Source organism: Octopus bimaculoides, chromosome 10 (genome assembly GCF_001194135.2).
Source record: "Octopus bimaculoides isolate UCB-OBI-ISO-001 chromosome 10, ASM119413v2, whole genome shotgun sequence".
Lineage (NCBI taxonomy): Eukaryota > Metazoa > Mollusca > Cephalopoda > Octopoda > Octopodidae > Octopus > Octopus bimaculoides.
In genome coordinates, this window is record NC_068990.1 from 47,256,007 (window position 1) to 47,275,089 (window position 19,083).

Sequence of the window (19,083 nt, forward strand, 5' to 3'; positions counted from 1 at the left end):
GAGGAAATGCAACTCTCAAAGCCAACCCCTTAAAAACGGACTAAATTATAAATCATGATTTCGTAGTTATTGTAGTATTATACAACTTCTACTTGTCAGTATAATATGGTCCAGAAAAATAGAAATAAACAGTGAATCAACATACCAAACAAACACCATGTATCCAGCATAGCATATGGACGACTGTTCATCGCTATTTCCCTATGTAAGTGGCGGGAATTTCGAATTGCATCTCGGTAAATATGCCTCTTACTCAGAATAAATTCAGCACTGAATATATTCTGGTAATATATTTAAATTCAATAATAGGACGAATTCTTTTACAAGAATTTATCAAGTAGCTAGCGTGAAAAAACCTATATATATGTATATATCTATGTGTGTGAGTCTTTGTGTCTGTGTTTGTTCTCCCTACCACCACTCCTTGATAACCAGTGTTGGTGTGATTATGTCCCCATAACTTATTGGTTCACCAAAAGTGACCAATAGAATAAGTACTAGGCTTAAAAAAAGATAAGCCCTGGGTTCAGTTTGCTTGATTAAAACCCTTCAAGGTGATGCTCCAGCATGGCTGCAGTCAAATGACTGAAACAAGTAAAAGTATATATATAATGTGTGTGTGTGTGTGTGTGTGTGTAAGGATGGAGAGAAATAGTTGGTTTATGTATGTATTTATGTTGATATATGTTTTGGAGGTTTTCTACATCTGAAATTTTCTCTTTTTCAGAGTGCTTTGTCGTTTTGTTGAACCAAATCCATCCTAAAATTTCCAGCCGTCTTTCCATGGGACTTGATCTAGCAGTGAAATATATGCGTGGCTCACAACCATTTATCCTGACAGTAAGTTTTCTATTGTGTTTTAATATTACTTGCTGCCATCTAATGTAGTTTACTTTAGTTCTGTGATTATTTTTTTGTTTGTTTTTTTAAAGACGAAACGTAATTTGAGGGTTATGTAACTGCTATATAATAGATCAAGCAACTGTATAGCAGCTCTCTTATTGACTCATTATTATTATTATTGGCAGAATCGTTAGCGTGCCAGCCAAAATGCTTAGTGGCATTTTGTCCATCTTTATGCTCTGAGTTCAAATTCTGCCGAGGTCAACTTTGCCTTTCATCTTTTTAGGGTTGATGAAATAAGTACTAGTTATGCACTGGGATCGACATAATTGACTATCCCCCTCCCACAAAATTTCAGGCCTTTTACCCATAGTAGAAAGGATTATTATTATTATAAGATGGTGAACTGGCAGAGTTGTGTGTTGGACAAAATGCTTAGTTGTATTTCTTCTGACTCTTTGTGTTTTGAATTCAAATTCTGTCAAAGATATCTTTGAACTGAAGGAACATCATTATCATCCTCAATCATTTGACATCCATGTTTCATGCTGGCATGGGTCGGATGGTTTGACAGGATTCGATGGGCCTAAGTACTACCTCATGATCTTGTGTTTTTTTGGCATGGTTTTTATGGTTGGATGTCCTTTTTAATGCCAACCATTTTACAGCATGTACTGGGTGCTTTTCTCATGACACCAGCACTAGTGAGGTCACTTGCAAGATTATGGACAGGTTTCTTGATGTAGAGGGTCAACTGTCACTAGTAGAGGAACATTACTAATGCAAAATGCCTTGCAGTATTTAGTAATATTTTTCTTTCTGATTCTGGTTTTAAGTCTCTACTCTAAGAAATTAGTCAACCTTTTATACTAAGGCTGATAAAGTATCAGTTAAATTCTTGGACAAAATGCTAAGAGGCATTTATTCCAACTCTTTGCACATGAGTTCAAATTCTGCCAAAGTCAGTTTTGCCTTTCAAGGTTGATAAAATAAGTTGAGCACCTAAGCCAATATAATCAATTAACCCTCTCCTACTAAAATTGCAGGTCTTGTGCCAAAATTTGAAACCATTATTATTATTAGAAACAATATTAGCAGCTGCAGTAGTTAAGATGGCAAGCTGGCAGAATTGTTACAGCATCAAGAAAAAATGCAGAATTCATTCCATCGTTTTATGGTCAAAATTCAAATCCCACTGAGACATTCAAGCAGTGTTCTCCATTTCCAATCTTCCATGTCTGGTCATAGGGAAATACTATCTTACTTGGAAGCAGGTAAGGGTTAGTGACAAGAAGGGCATCCAGCTATAGAAAAATCTAACTCAACAAATTCCATCCAACTCATGCAAGTATGAAAAAGAAAAGTGAACATTAAAATGATGATGATGATGATGATGGTGTGTGTGTATTGATATGATATATATATTCTTTTACTTGTTTTAGTCATTTGACTGCAGCCATGCTGGAGCAGTACCTTGAAGGGTTTTAGTTGAACAAATCAACCCTAGGGCTTATTTTTTCAGCCTACTATTTATTCTATTGGTCTCTTTTTACCAAACTGCTAAGTTACAGGGATGTAAATACACCAACACAGTTGTCAAATGGTGATGGGAGGACAGACACAATGACACACACTTCGATATATATATACATATATATATATATATAGATATAGATAGATAGATATTTTGTTTTTGATAGCCCGATAACTGAAGAGATGCCAGCGTGGGTTTCTGCCCCGACATCCGAAACTCGGAGTTTTATCATGGCTACCGAATAATTGTCACATATTATATTTACAGATAAATTCCTCTATTTACATAATATCGAGGTCTCTTTCATTCTTTTGTTGTCTTGCCATTTCTATCAAAATATATATATATATATATATATATATATTGAGTAAAAAGTAAGCAACATTTTGAACCATGAAGAATTTGTACTGGATTTTTGTAAAGTTTTGAATTTTTTTACACATATTTTTTGCAATTGTCTGATAATACAGACATAGACTTGCCCAAATGCATCAATTAATTAACATTGATATTATTTCACCGTTGTTACAATCATCTGAAATGGAACTGTCGAAGTGCAATCATCATCATCATCGTCATCATCGTTTAACGTCCGCTTTCCATGCTAGCATGGGTTGGACAATTTGCCTGAGGACTGGTGAAACCAGATGGCTACACCAGGCTCCAATCTGATTTGGAAGAGTTTCTACAGCTGGATGCCCTTCCTAACGCCAACCACTATTCAGCTTCAATAAAGGATGTAAAGCAGCTGAAACTGCTCGTGATATCACTGAAACTTTTGGTGAGGAAATGACCAGTGGGTGGTCAGCTCTAAAAAGGGTTTCAATGGTTTTGCAGTGGTGATGTGAGTCTTGAAGATCATGGGTATAGTGGATGCTCATCTGTCATCGATGACAGTCAATTAAAGACTATCATTGAAAAAGATCCATGTAAAACCACTCGAGAACAGACAAAAGAACTTCAAAGTTAGCCAGAAAACTGCCTGCATGCGATCAGAAAATCAAAAGAGCTCAACAAATGGTTACCACACAATTTGAATGAAAATCAGAAAATCACAGATATGAAATTTGCTCATTGCTTCTTTTCTGTAACCAGATTGATCCATTTCTCGATCATATTGTAACTTTTGATGGAAAGTGGATTCTGTACAATAATAAATGTTCCTCACGGTGATTGGACCAAAATGAAGCACTGAAAACCTTCCCTAAACCTGAGCTCTTCAAAAAGAAAGTTATGGTGACAGTTGGTGGTGTATTGCTGGACTCATCCCCTATAAATTCTTAAAACCCAGAAAAACCATTACTGCAGAAACATGTTGTCATGAAATTGCAAAAATGAACAAAAAACTGCTACTCCTCCATTCCAGACTGGTCAACAAAAGAGGGCCAATCATTCTTCATGACAATGCTTGACCACACGTTTCACTAATAATGCTCCAGAATTGAGGGAACTTGGCTATGAAGTTCTTCCTTGCCCAGCTTATTCCCCAGACCTTTCTCCTACTGACTACCACTTTTTCAAGCACTTTGATGGTTTCCTGCGAGAGAAGGAGTTAAAAAATCAACCAATGCTGAAAGTGCATTCAAAGGGTTCAGCTCCAGAACTCCAGATTTTTATGTTACAGGAATAAACAAACTTGTAACTCGTTGGCAAAAATGTGTTGATTGTAATGGTACTTACTTTGATGAATAAAATTTCTACGTTGTTGAAATATATTGTGATTTTCATGTTTCTAAACGTTGCTTACTTTTTACTCAGCCTGATATGTGTATCTACTTTTTTATTTGCTTCAGGCATTTGATTGCAGCCATGCTGGAGCACTGTCTTTAGTTGAACAAATTGACTCCAGGTCTTATTCTTAGTAAGCCTAGTACTTATTCTATCGGTCTCTTTTGCCAAACCACTAAGTTACAGGGACATAAACACACCGACATCAGTTGTCAAGTGATGAGTGAAGACAAACACAGACATACACATATGACAGGCTTCTTTCAGTTTCTCTCTACCAAATCCACTTACAAGGCTTTGATCAGCTCAAGGATATAGTAGAAGACACTTGCCCAAGGTGCCATGCAGTGGGACTAAACCCAAAACTATGTGGTAGGGGAACAAGCTTCTTATCACACAGTCACACCTGTGCCTATAATGGTGGATTTCCATTCAGTTTCTGTCTACTATTTTCACTCACATGGCATTGATCAGTCTGAGGTTATAGCAGGAATGAACCCGAAGCCATGTGGTTGCAAAGTGAACTTCTTAACCACACTAGCATTCTTGCTAATTTATGCGTGTGTTTCTTACATTATTATCAATACACGATCTGTTGGTGGTTTTCTTGTTTCTTATCTGTTAATTTGCATCTGAGACTTTCAGTAATCATTGACTAGCTCACAAGCTGAAAGCAAAAACCATCTTGTTCTTTAAAAGTATTTTACAGCAGTCATTGAATGCTTGAATTTGATTGATCAAAAATACAAGGCACAATGCTAGCATGAAAATTTAAATTAATATTTGGGCTTTGACCTGGGTCACCTAGCATTAATGTAATCTATTAAATAATGCAGCCATCAAGTTCACCTGCTGTTTATTAAAAATTACATTCGTACTTCAAAGCTGGTTATTCAGTGGTGAGTTTGATCTGGTTATCTAACTAAATTATATTTGCTAACAGAATCGTATTCGTTTTGAAATTCCAGTGAAATCTCCTTTCATTTTCTTCTATTCAGTTTTCAATCTAAAATGTTAATAACAATCTTGTCAGCAAACAAATATTGTATCCCCCACAACATGAATTTTATAAAATTCATGCTGTCTTGCAAATTATGGGTTCAGGTATCATTTAAATGTTTGTATTTTATATATAGGTGCAGGTATGGCTGTGTAATTAAGAAGCTTCCTTCGCAACAAGATGGTTTCAGGTTCAGTCCCACTACACAGCATCTTAGCCAGATGTCTTCTATATATCCCCAAGCCAACCAATGCTTTGTGAGGGAATTTGATAGACAGAAACTGTGTAGAACACTTCGTGTGTGTGTGTGTGTGTGTGTCCCACCTGACAATTGGTATTGGTATGTTTAAGTCTCCATAACTTAACAGTTCTGCAAAAGAGACTGATAGAATGAGTACCAGACTTTAAAAATAAGTATTGGGATTGACTTGTTCATTTAAAAAGCCATTCAGAGTAGTGCTCCAACATGGCCAAAGTCCAATGACTGAAACAAGAGAAAGATATATTGTATTTATATTTAGATATTTTCTGTTTCTTCAAAACTGAATAAAGTGCTGAAAGTTTTAAGAAGGGCTGATAATTTTAGTAGCAAGTTACATACAAAGTTTTCATGAGTTGTTATTATTATAAGCAACATATGGAGCTGGTGTTTTGGCAGAATCTGTTGAGCATCAGGCAAAATCCCTTGCAGTATTTATTCCAGGTTTTCACATTCTGAGTTCAAGTCAAACAGGGGTTAATTTTTTGCCTTTTGCCCTTTCAGGGTTGATAAAATAATGTAGCAGTCATATACTAGGGTTGATATATTTGACTAACTCCTTCCCCAACTTCTCAACCTTGTACCTGTGTTAGAAATTATTATTACTATTATTACCTCTGCCTTAGTGAAGGCAGAAGTATTGTTTTCAGTTGTATTTGTTTGTCCATGGACAAGATATCTCAAGAACTACTGGATGGATCTGGATGAAACTTTCAGAGATGTTTGTCCTCATGACTGGCACAAACTGATTAGATTTTGGGATCAATCCAGTACTGGGCAAGGATTCTGGATTATTTTTCCTGTATTTTTACTTAATTTTTGAGTTTGGTTAGGTTCATTTTTAATATTCTCACTTGTGAGAGCAGTTGAGTTTATTTCAGATATTCTCATTTTAAAAATCATCTCTGGCTAATCATTGAGAGGACCTTGATGTTGCTTTGGCTGTGGGTTGTGCTTTCTGAGTGCTCTTGTTTTTATTATTATCATGCTTTTAACTCTGGTTTTGTAGGAAATCCTGCAGTCTTGCATGAGTAGCAGGTTTCCTACCTGCCACCTACAGCACCATGCTATCTGTTCTTTTAGTGACATTTCGCTTGTCTTTACATTCTGGGTTAAAATTCTACCAGGGTTGACATTACCTTTCATCCTTTCGGGGTTGATAAATTAAGTACCAACCAAGTACTGGGGTCAGTGTGATCAACTATCCCCCCACACACACAAATTCCATACCTTGAGCCTGTAGTAAAAAGGATTATTATTATTATTATTATTATTATTATTATTATTATTATTATGGTAGCAGGCTAGCAGAATCATTAGAACACTGGGCAAAATACTTAGTGATATTTCACCTGTCTTTACGTTCTGAGTTCAAATTCCGCTGAGGTCATCTTTGCTTTTCATCCTTTTGTACCCGTCAAGTACTGGAATCAATGTGATCGACTTATCCCCTGCCCATAAATTTCAGGCTTTGTGCCTATAGTAGAAAGGAGGATTATTATCATTAAGGCTGCGAGTTGGCGGAATCGTTAGCATGCTGGACAAAATGCTTAGTGGTATTTCGCATGTCTTTACATTCTGAGTTCAATTCCGCTGTGTTTGACATTGCCTTTCATCCATTTGGGATTGATAAATTAAGTACCAGTGAAACACTGAGGCTAATGTAATTGACTAGTCTCCTCCCCTAAAATTTCAGGCCTTGTGCCTTTAGTAGAAAGGATTATTATTATAATATTAGGTAGTGAGGTGGAAGAATTATTAGCATGCCAGACAAAATGCTTAGTAGCATTTCCTCCAACTTTACATTTTGAGTTCAAATTCCACCTAAGTTAACTTTGCCTTTCATCTTTTCAGAGTTGATAAAATAAGTACCCATTGAGCACAGGAGTCGATGTAATTAACTGGCACCCTTCCACAAAATTTCAGGCTTTGTGCTTAAAGTAGAAAGGTGGCAAGCTAGCAGAATCATCAGCATGCTGGGAAAATGTTTAGTAGAATTTCTTCTGGCTTTATGTTATGAGTTCAAATGGCATTTAGGTCAACTTTACCTTTCATCCTTTCGGGATTGATAAAATAAATACCAATTGAGCACCTGAGTCAACATAATTGACTGCCTCCTCTCCTACAATTTCAGCCCTTGTGCCTATAGAAAGAATTATCATTATTCTTATTTCTGTGTCTCTTCATTTTAGATTTTGAACTTGAAAACGACAGATGGGCTGTCAAAATATCATTCAAACCAATAAACAATCTATTACAATTACATCATGCTCTTATTGTCTATTATCATTATTGTTGTTGTTGTTAATGCAGCAAACTGGCAGAATTGTTAGCATGCTGGGCAAAATGCTTAGCGGTTTTTTGTCTGCCGCTACATTCTAAGTTCAAATTCCACCAAGTTCGACTTTGCTTTTCATCCTTTCAGGGTCAATAAATTAAGTACCAGTTGCATACTGAGGTTGATCTAATTGACTGCCCCCCCCCCCACAAAAATTTTTTTAGGCCTTATGCCTATAACAGAAAGGATTATTATTGTTATTAAGGCAGTGAGCTGGAAGAATTGTTAGCACACCAGGCGAAATGCTTAGTGCCCTTTCACCTGTCTTTACATTCTAAGTTCAAATTCTGTCAAGGTCGACTTTGCCTTTCCTCCTTTCGGGGTCAATGAAATAAATACCAGTTAAGTATTGGTGTCAATGTATTGACTTACCCTCTCCCACAAAATTTCAGGTCTTGTACTTATAGTAGAAAAGATTATTATTATTATTCAGTAATTTTATTTTTATAGCGTGCTTTCACTTCACCACCGAGCGCAGCTCTGTGTGCCTTGGGTATGTGCTGTGGTTTGCTGTGATGCTCTTATGGTTACTGTATTGAAAGTGTTTTGCATAGGATGTGTGCAGTGCCCAGTAGTGCAATTTTCTGTATGTTGTATATATTTGTAAGTCCTGGTGTTTTTGTTATGTATTTGTCTGAATATTTTTTTATCATACCTAAGGCACCTACTATGATAGGAATTGTTTCTGTTTTTAGATTCCACATTCGAGTTACCTCTATTTCCAGGTCTTTGTATTTTGAATATTTAGGGAACGTTGTCATCTGTTGGTATTGATACATCAATTAGAAAGCTTTTTTTCTTCATGATCTCTGACAACTATATCTGGCCTATTGGCCTTAATTTCTCTATCTGTGTGTATTGTCATATCCCAGAGTATGGTTGCTTTCTCACTTTCTATGACCTTTTCTGGCGTGTACCTATACCATCTTTTTTCCTTTGTTATTCCATAGTGTTGGCATAGCTTCCAGTGTATGTATGTATGTATGTATGTATTATTATTATTACTACTACTACTACATATCACACAATGGATGACAGAAAAATCAGTAAAGTATCAGACAAAGCATTTGTCAAATCTGTCAATTGTTCAGAGATCAATTTAAATGAATATTTATCTGCTTCAATAAATATGAAACCTTGTACCTCTATTAAACATATTTGTTATAGAAAACACAGAAGAACAATACTCTCTTTAATTTCTTCTTAGAGCAAGTCATCTCTGAAATTTCCTGAATTATTACTATAGGTGAAGATATAGCTGTGTGGTCAGAAATCTCTCTTTGCAACTATGTAGTTTTGAGTCATTTATTAGGTTGTCTGGAAAGTTCTGAGCGTTTTTTAATATGCTAAAAGGGAAATAAATAATGGACCAACAAATAAATTTTATTCAATGAAATAATTTCCATTATTATTAATGACCTTTGTCCATCTATCAGGCAATTTAAATATTCCATCAGCATAAAATTTGACTGATTTTGAAGAATAAAAGTTATTGAGATGCATTTTGATTCCATCTAAATCGTTAAATGTTTTCCCTTGTTCTGTAGCAACAAACACAAATAGTAGTCAGATGGTGCAATATCAGGAGAATATAATGGATGGGATAAGAGATCCCAACCAAGTTCATGTAACTTTGTTCGGATAACCAAAGACACATGTGGTCAGGCATTATCTTGTTGGAAGAGTGCCCAGTTTCTCCAGCCTCAATTCTTTGATTTTTAGGAAGTATATTTAATAGTGTGCATGTAAGAAGGCTTCCAGTGTTTACAGGAATGTAAAAACAAATATCAGAAGGCAATATTCTTTCATTAATAAACATAACAATTTATTCCCTGATCGCACATGTGGTAGTAGAAAGCACATCACAAGGTAATTAAGCATTCAAGTCAAATAGGGTGTAGTGTGAGATATGAGTTAATTTCTTAAAAACATCTGAGGTATTTAGATTCAGTAGCTGAGAGCTACAAGATGTAACTGGTGCAAAATATCCAATGAGTTGCATAGCTTAGTTGTGAAGTAAGGTAGCAATCCCATGGCAGTAAAAATAACGTTTACTAATCAGCGTTAATTCAGGAAGATGTGTCCAGTGAGTCCAGAGGAGGTTAATCTGAGGACAAAACACTCAGGTCAATCTCTGGAGTGGATGCCAATGAATTGATCGGCAGACGGGACAAAGTATCTACAGCAGTGTTTTGAGCACTGGAGATGTGTTGAATGTCAGTGGTGAACTGCAATATTAGTCCAGTTGCCAAGTCTCTCTTGGAGAGTATTTTTCTGGCTTGGAAAGCAGGGCAAAAGTAAGAGGCTTATGGTCACTATAAATGGTGAAGTTTTCCCCTCCGAGGATATGATGAAAATGCTTCACAGACAGGAATATTGCTAACAATTCACAACCAAATGTGCTGCACTGCATCTCAGCAGGTTTCAGCTGCCAGAGAAGAATATAAGAGGTTGCTGATGTCCTCAATGGAATTGTAAAACAGCGCCAACTGCTGTGTCAGCCACAAGCAAAAGCTTTGCATCAGAGACAAGGTGCACAAGGAGAGACGCTTTAACAAGTGGGTCTTTCGCAGAATTAAAAGCTTCCAACTGGGCTGGAGTCAACACTCTAGCTTCATTCTTCTTATGACAATTCTTTAAGAGTTCTGTAAAAGGAGAAAGGAGTCCAGCACAGTGAGGAATGAAACATCTATGAAAATTTAGCAATCCAAGGAAATGGCATAGCTGTCGAAGAGAAGGAGGTGGAGGAAGGTTTTCAATAGCTCGCACTTTTTCAGGAAGAAGTCACATAACCTTGTTGTCGATAATATGTCCAAGAAACACAAAAGAAGATGAGCCAAAAACGCATTTAGCAGGGTTAATCTGTACTTGAAAGTTTTGAAGGCATTGGGAGAGCAGCTTTAAATGTTGAATATGTTCTTCAGCAGAACTGGCAATTAAGAGATCATTGATGTAAGCATAGACAAAGTCCAGTCCATGTATGAATTTGTCTATGAACTGCTGAAATGTGCTGGCAGCATTGTGAAGACCAAATGGCATAGTCAAGAATTTGAAAGAGCTGAATGGAGTTGTTGTTGCAGTTTTCAGAATGTCCTCGAGGTTAACAGGAATCTGGTGATAAGCTTGAACAAGATCGAGCTTAGAAAACACAGTAGTCCATGCAGAGAGGAAGCAAAATCCTGGAGATGAAAGATAGGATATCTATTGAGAACCATCAAAGAATTAAAACATCTAAAATCTCCTATAGGACTCCAATTGCCAGAGCCCTTAAGGACCATGTGCTGGGGTGAAGCCAATGGTCTTGTGGAAGGATGAATAATTCCAAGTTGAAGCTTGTGGTCAAACTCAGCCTTTGCTGCCTTTAGTTTGTCTGGAGGCAGACAACGAGGACGTAAAAAAACACAGGAGCACCAGTTGTAGAAATGAAACGTTTTGTAGAGTGAGTAGGATTGCTCACTTGAAAATTCAGGTTGGTGAGCTCTGGGAAAGAGTCCAAAAGTGACTGATATAAGTCTCCAGATGCCACTATAAAAAATGTTGTGCTAACTGATGGAGTATTCAAATTCCTGCAAAGAATAGAAAGCTTTGTAGAGCTATCCAAAAGATGCTGCTTTCGAACAACCACTAAAAGCAAGTAATAATGGAGAAAATCCACACCTAAAATTGAGCAAGGCAGGTCATCTACGATGAAAGCCCATTTAAAATCATGACATAAATCCAAATCCAAAGAAAGCAAGATTTGACCCATTCAAGAGTAAGGTTTATCCTTAATGAATTTTACTGGCCAAGTGCTGCAGGCAGCACCAGAATCCACAAGGAAAAGTTTGTGTGATGAGAGATCCCCTACAAAAAATGCACGATTATGGGGATGTGCACTAGGAGCAGCTGTCATGCTTGGTGTCCCACGGTGGAGTTTTCCTGACTCACATAAGCACAAGGTTTTATGCATTTATGGGCAGCTTCAGCAAAGTGTTTGTGATACCAGCATAACTTTGACGCAAAGGCAGGAGATAAAGAATGTCGCCTAGAAGAGGATGAATGACTAATTGATCTTCGTCGACGTTGGTAAGAATTTTGAGTAGCACATAATTTCTTCACTTCTTTGGTTAAATCCAGAATGGCCTGTAAAGTCGTCAAATTGGAATCTGAAGTAGTTGCTACTGTTGCAGGAGAAGAAGAAACAGCAGCAACTTTGTCATCAGTAACTTTGTCACCAGTGTATTCCCCTATCTTGTCAGCTGAAGAAGCTAACTAATCAAATGTAGCTCTCTCCATCATAGGGACAAGAATGGCCTCTACATTGGCAGGCAAATGGGTGAAGAAAAGCTGTTTAAGCATAGAACTGTCTTCTGAAGAGCTTTCAGTAAGCTCTCCCATTCTACAAAGTAGTTGGGTCAGCATCCTATTGCCCAAATATTCATCATGCTCCAAAGTTCAGAAATGCTTCTCAGCTAAAAGAAATGCTCTGCAAATTCTTAATTGATAAATACAAGGCATCATTTGGTGTGTCAGTTATAAGATCCTTTAGAGGAGCTGACAAAGATGAAGGAATGGCACTCAGTAAAATGTGTAACTGTTGCTGCTCCACTGTAATATCATTCACTGTAAAATATGATTCCATTTGTGCAAACTAAACACTTACATCACCATTAAACACTGGTAACGAAAAGTGATTCATAATTGCAAAGAAATACAGTCTGTATGAAATAATGAAAATAGGTGAGCACAGTCTGCAAGGAAAAGAATTCACCAGTATGGCAATAAAAAGAATATGAATCCTCAGTGATATGTTTTATTTTCCTTTCAAATTTTTCTAAAACAAATCAAAAACAAAGCAGGATCAAAAATTTTTTTACCAATGGTGGCAAGCGGGAAAATTCAGAACAAAGTGAAGAGAGACATGTGCTTATTGTACCAGTACACATGTGTGAAACACCAAATGGTTGCGCATTGAAGAAGGTCAACAAAATGGGAATCCATATTGGAAAACAGGTATGTTCACAAATCGAACACTATAAGAGTTTATGTGCTGCATTCTACTTGTGTCAAGGCATAATTATGTTAAAATCTTCCTTTCTTGTTTTTTTTTTGGGTTTTTTTAGGGAATATTTCCAAAAGAAATATTCCAATGTCAGGTCACCACTTTAGGAAGTATATTTAACAATATACGTATAAGAAGGCTTCCAGTATATACAAATGTATGTTTTACAGAAATGTAAAGACAAATATCAGAAGGCAATATTTGTTCATTAATAAACATAATTTATTTCTTGATCACACATGTCGCAGTAGAAAGCACATCACAAGGTAATTAAATGTTCAAGCCAAACAGGGTGTAGAGTAAGACATAAGTTAATTTCTCCATAACACCCAAGGGATTTAGATTTGGTACTTGAGAGCTGCAAGATGTAACTGGTGCAAAATATCTGATGAGTTGCATAGATATGTTTACATCTCAACGTTCTATTGGTAACTGACTTGCCTTCTAAAACTGGTGCACTTCACTGCTGGGCAGAAGTTGCCACATGTATCCTTCTGCAGCCAGCAGTAATTGAATGAAATAGGCCTAGCATGACTGTGCCACCACAGCAAAATAGTGCTAATATGTCTCACTAGAGTTTTTTTGGTTCAAATTAGCCAGCTGACGACAGTACACATCAGAATTAATGGTCTGGTTTTGTGGGAGAAGTTTATAATTAATAATGCCTTTATGATCCCACCAAACACAAAGCATAGCTTTTTTGGCATGGATATTCATCTTTGGTTGCTGTTTTTGGGGATCCTTACGCAAACTCCAGGATCTTTTTTACACTACATTCTCGTACACAATCCATTTTTCATTTCCAGTCAAAAGTAGTTTAAAAAAAAAGGCATGCTTTCATTCCGTTTCAAAAGCAGATCACAAACAGAATACCAGTCCAAGCAATTCTTTTCTGAGAGTTTGTGAGGGACCCATACATTACAGTGAGAAATGTATCCTAGCTTCACCCGGTGTTCATGAGTCATACTTTCAGAAACTTCCAACTCCTCTGCAAGTTCTTTAGTCGTGATATTAAAGGTCTTCCACTGTGACTGTCATCTTCTAAACTAAACTCTCCAGCTTTAAATTTTGCAAACCACCTTCAAACAGTTGATTCACCTCAGCATCATCACCATAAACTTCACAAACGTTTTTCCAAGTCTTTGCAGCATTTTCTCTTTTTTCAAAAAAAGAAAAGAATTACAATGCAAGGATGAAATTTTTAGTTATCCATTTCAAATGTCAATAAAAGGTAACCAGAATGAAAGATAAATCTATTTTTAGTCAGGAACAAAGAAGAGATGCACTACCACTTCAAGCAACGCCAAAATCTTACCTGTATTACGTTTCAGGGGTGTTCAATGAAGCGTTAAAAAATTGAGCTTAAAAATGCTCAGAACTTTCCGGACAATCTAATATTATAGCCCCAGGTGACTAATTCCTTGTGAGTGGATTTGGTCGTTTGGTAGATGGAAACTGTGCAGAAGCCTGTTATATAGATATATGTATGTTTGTGTTGTGTTTGTCCCCACACCACCACTTGACAATCAGTATTGGTTTATGTCTGTAACTTAGCAGTTTGGCAAAAGAAACCAATAGAATAAGTACTGCAATCAATTTGTTCAACTAAACCCTTCAAGGCAGTGCTCCAGAATGGTTACAGTCTAATAACTGGAACAAATAAAAGATAAGATAAACCATCACTTCTGTGAACTCTCCTAAATTCTCAGTCATTCTTTCCTGAACATTTTTAACTGACTCCTTACAATAATTCTTCTGTGAAATCTTCCTAAAATTAATTACTTTTTTCTCTGAATTCAATCTCTTCAAGAATATTGGCTTTTAGTTACTTATGCAATTATTTTTATGTAATTTATTGAGGTCTATTCAATTGACTTTACATTTCTGCTGCAAATGTGTAGTTTTGATTCAATGAAGGAGCTTCTATCTAATCACTCAGTTTGCTAACAGAAGCAACCAAATCTCCTTTGAATCATAACTCTTGAACCATAACTTTCTTTTGGTGTATGTGCAAAAACAATGGCACACTAGGTCAGTGTAGTCCTAGATATACTATGTCTGAAAATAAGACAAGATGCGATATCAACAGTGGAAACATTTCTGACCAACCAATCTATCTTATTTCAGGTTTGGTTATTAAGGGGTGACTTGAGTCAGTGTGAGAAGTTTAAATTAGAAACTTGTGTGTGTGTGTGTGTGTGTGCGAGTGTATTATTTTGTGTCACTTTGCCTTGATATCACATGAGTGTTGCTAATGAATGTCATTCATTTCCAATATTTTGTGCAAACATGCCTGGCCATAGGGAAATATTACCTTACTTGGAAACAGGTGGAAGTTACCAACAGGAGGGGCATCTAACCATAGAAAATCTGCCTCAATATACTCCTTCTGACCCATACGAGCATGGAAAAGTGAATATTTCCAAATTTAATGTATTTATGGAACATTGATGATTTTTTTTTAGATAGTCTTTTCTGCCACAATTTCTTTAATATTTTTATTTACCTAAGTATCTCCAATGATGGAAATGGTAGGTAGAGAGGTATGTGGGGATATTTTTATTATATAAGATATGATAATCTCTTATAATGTAAGATATGATAATAAATAACATACATGTGGACCATGGGCAAATGTAAAAAAATTCAAAAGTAGGCCAAAGACAAATGATGATGAGAAGGAGATTTGGCTGCTATTTCTAGCATGTCAAGCAACCATAACAGGGCTTCTGAGTGACACCAATCTGACAAGTTTATAGGATTAGAGATTGCTGTACTTGCAGTGGTAGAAGTACTGAGAGGACATTATATCAGAGAGCCTCAAGTTTTAGAACAGAAAAGGTTTCCCTTTTATGTTTTTATGAAGCTGACCTTAGACAAGGTTATCCATCAGTGGATGTTCGATAATACTTGTGTGTATATACAAGTACATAATTTTTATTTTTATAACCATGAGGTCCTGAGTTCAATCCATGCATTCAGAAATTCTATGGTATACAGACATCTTATCATTACTTCTTACAAACAGAAACTGTATTAGAAATCAATATTTTATTGACTAAAAAACATAGACTCAACCAGTTTGAAGCTATCTTAAATAGTGATATTAAGAAAATCAAAGGAAACACACTGTAGTGGTCAGAGATCAGAGATAAATCTATTAAAGAACAGAGCTTCTATACGACATGTAGTGGGGTGTATGCATGTGTGCATTTAACCATTTTGATCCCGACTTGAATGTTATGATACAAACCCATCTGTTTTATAGCTTTTATATTTAAATTTATTGTAATTTTATGTAAGAACTCTTTGTGAAGTTATGTTTGAAACATCATTATAATATTGAAGAAATTTGGTTATTTTACTAAACTCCTCCAAATTTTCAATTATTTTCAAAATTAATTGAAATACTTGGACAGTGTATTATTACATTAGAAATACATTAGAACCATGTTTGTTATTTGTTATTAGAAATATGTTTGCCAAAGATTCCCATAAATGAAAACGAGGAAAAAATAAGTAATCCAACCTCCAAACACATCCACTTATTCTGAAGATGGCAAATCAGTATTGTCAAAAGGCTTCTCTTAACCCTTATTTTATGGGAACTGAATATTTTCAGCTCTATGCATGTGCACTTGTGACACTAGAACTAAATTAAGTCATTTTTGACAGTGGAGTACTTTCTATGCTTCTTCACATTTTATATGACATAGTACACACATTTTATTTTACTGATCAAATTGATACAGTATCTGCATGTTAGTAATCAGCACAGTGAGGGTGAAGTATATAATACTAATGCTGCTATTGAAAATATTGATATTTATGTCTTTCTTTCATTTTATCTAGTGACATACATGTGCACAATTATGTACATACTTCTTCTTCACAGCTTTGCTTCACAAATGAAGATTCATGAAGGGAGTTATTCACATTAAATGTTGGTTTGCTGATAGCTGATAGGACCGATATGGGGCAGTCGACTTGGCTGCAGTAGTTACTAGGGAAATTCTCCTCTTGTTTTTTGGGTTTTGGTGCTACTGTGTTATGATTCAACTACAATCTTCACTTGTTCTCAAAGATAGTCCTGGGTGCATTCTTGAAAGAAGGGACAGGCTGGTGAATTGCATGTCACAAACCTTTCAAGCAGATGCTGTTGTAAACCACTGGTGATGGTCAGTATGACAACATGAAAGGATTTATTCAGAGTGACCTTGTACTTTTGTTTTGGTGCTTTTCTGTCACAGTGGCCAGTGGAGAGTTTATGTGCAGATATACATGTATATATGTACACACATGCACACACACACAGTTATGTGCATTTGCATGTTGTGGAAAGGGGGCTTTTAATGAAAATATCAATTTATTTGATTCCAAAATCTGTTACTGGTTATAAGAGGATCCTTTTTACACTTTTTAATACTTTAAACTTAATTCTATCTAGACATCTTGTACTCTTTGTGTGTGTATATACATATATATATATATAGAGAGAGAGATAATGATACAGACAAGCACAATCAGGCTTAACACACATATACACACAACACACATCATCATCATCATTTAATGTCCACTTTCCTTGCTGGCATGGGTTGGGGAGTCTGACATTGCTATGTATTAAATGAAGGTTAGTAGTAAGCAACTACGTATGTACATTTTAAAGAATATCATTTGTAAGAAGTGAAACCAATTTCTAATTATGTAATTTGACATATTTAATTATGCATTTTTGTAATTATAAACTAATCATCTACTTTCTAGTGTTTAATAATGTATTTTGAAATGATTTAAATGTTAAAATGTGCCTTTGGAATACATAATCTTGAAATGATTTTATTGTAATAATGTATTTTAGAATAATTTGATTGTGATAACTTCTTATTCAATCTATTTATTGTATTTCAAAATGATTTTTCTGTAAAAGTATAGCATGGACTTAATTAACCACAGTAGAAAAGGAATAGTACTTTTCTTCTTTTTATTATTTTTGCATATATATTTAGTTTTGTCTGTCTAATATTTTGTTATTTCCAGTTCACATTTAACAAGGTTATAGAAAAGCTCTATGATGCTATTCTTAGAGCTTATGATCTACAAAGGAGCGCTCGGGAAAAAATCTCCTGCAACTATGCTGAACTGACTGTTCGGTACCTGGGTAATAGTTCACATATTCCACTTACAGGTGGCATAAAGGTAAGTTGTTAATTTATCCCAGTATATATTTTTTTTTTTGGCACTAAATCCAATCTGTTTGTCACATGCATTGCACCACACTTTAGTCTGACATATAAGGTACATTACTTTTTATGTTGTGGATGCAGGCATGATTGTGTAGTTAAGAAGCTTGTTATACAGTTATATGGTTTTAGTTTCAATTCTACTGTCTATGCAATACCTTTGGTACATGTCTTCTTCCATAGCCTCAAGTTTACCAATAACTAACGGAATTAGGTGATTTGGTGTAGATGATTTGGCTCAGCTGATTGGATATTCAGTCTGTTTTGGCAACAATACTTTCTGGTAGTGGAGGAAAATTTACACACACACACACACACACACACACAGAGTAATATACATATACATATAGAAAAAATGTATGAGAGAGAGAATAAAATTTATTAAATGAACATGATATGACATGAACACTTTCCTTCTCCTCATTCAAGTAAAGAGAACATGGAGGGAAAGAACGAAGAGAAACATTAAAATGTTTGATGTCAAATAAGTCAGCATCAAATCAGCAATGCCAAATAAGCAGCACCAAAACAGCTGTGCCAAAACATCTCATAAACCAATAACTTGCGAGTAGAATTTGATGTACAGAAAGTATACATGCCCATTGTAATAATACAAGGTCTATTAAAAAAGAAACCATTTTTGAATAAAATAAAAATAATTTATTGTTTTAATTAGACATTTTTTCTTCAAAATAGTTCCCTCTACAACTAATACACTGTTCCCAACATTTTTTCCCAGTTTTTGGGAAGCATTTTTAGGGCCCAAATCATCATCATCATCATCACAGTTTAACGTCCACTTTCCATGCTAGCATGGGTTGGACGATTTGACTGAGGACTGGTGCAACCGGATGGCTACACCAGGCTCCAATCTAATTTGGCAGAGTTTCTACAGCTGGATGCCCTTCCTAACACCAACCACTCAGAGAGTGTAGTGGGTGCTTTTACGTGTCACCCGCACGAAAACGGCCACGCTCAAAATGGTGTATTTTATGTGCCACCCGCACAAGAGCCAGTCCAGGGGCACTGGCAACGATCTCGCTCGAAAACCCTACAAGGCCAGTCAGGCGGTACTGGCAATGGTCACGCTCAGGATG

The 19,083-nt window shown here is 35.9% G+C and overlaps 1 protein-coding gene across 2 annotated transcripts in view; it reads left to right on the plus strand.

The window, feature by feature from the left end:
• Positions 1-19,083, plus strand: part of LOC106871114 (uncharacterized) — a 78,910-nt gene that overhangs the window by 45,465 nt on the left and 14,362 nt on the right. For both annotated transcript variants that reach the window (XM_014917425.2, XM_014917424.2), the window contains exons 4-5: positions 728-840; positions 17,784-17,942. In XM_014917425.2, coding sequence (XP_014772911.1) covers positions 728-840; positions 17,784-17,942 — 272 coding nt within the window. The remainder of the gene's footprint in view (positions 1-727; positions 841-17,783; positions 17,943-19,083) is intronic.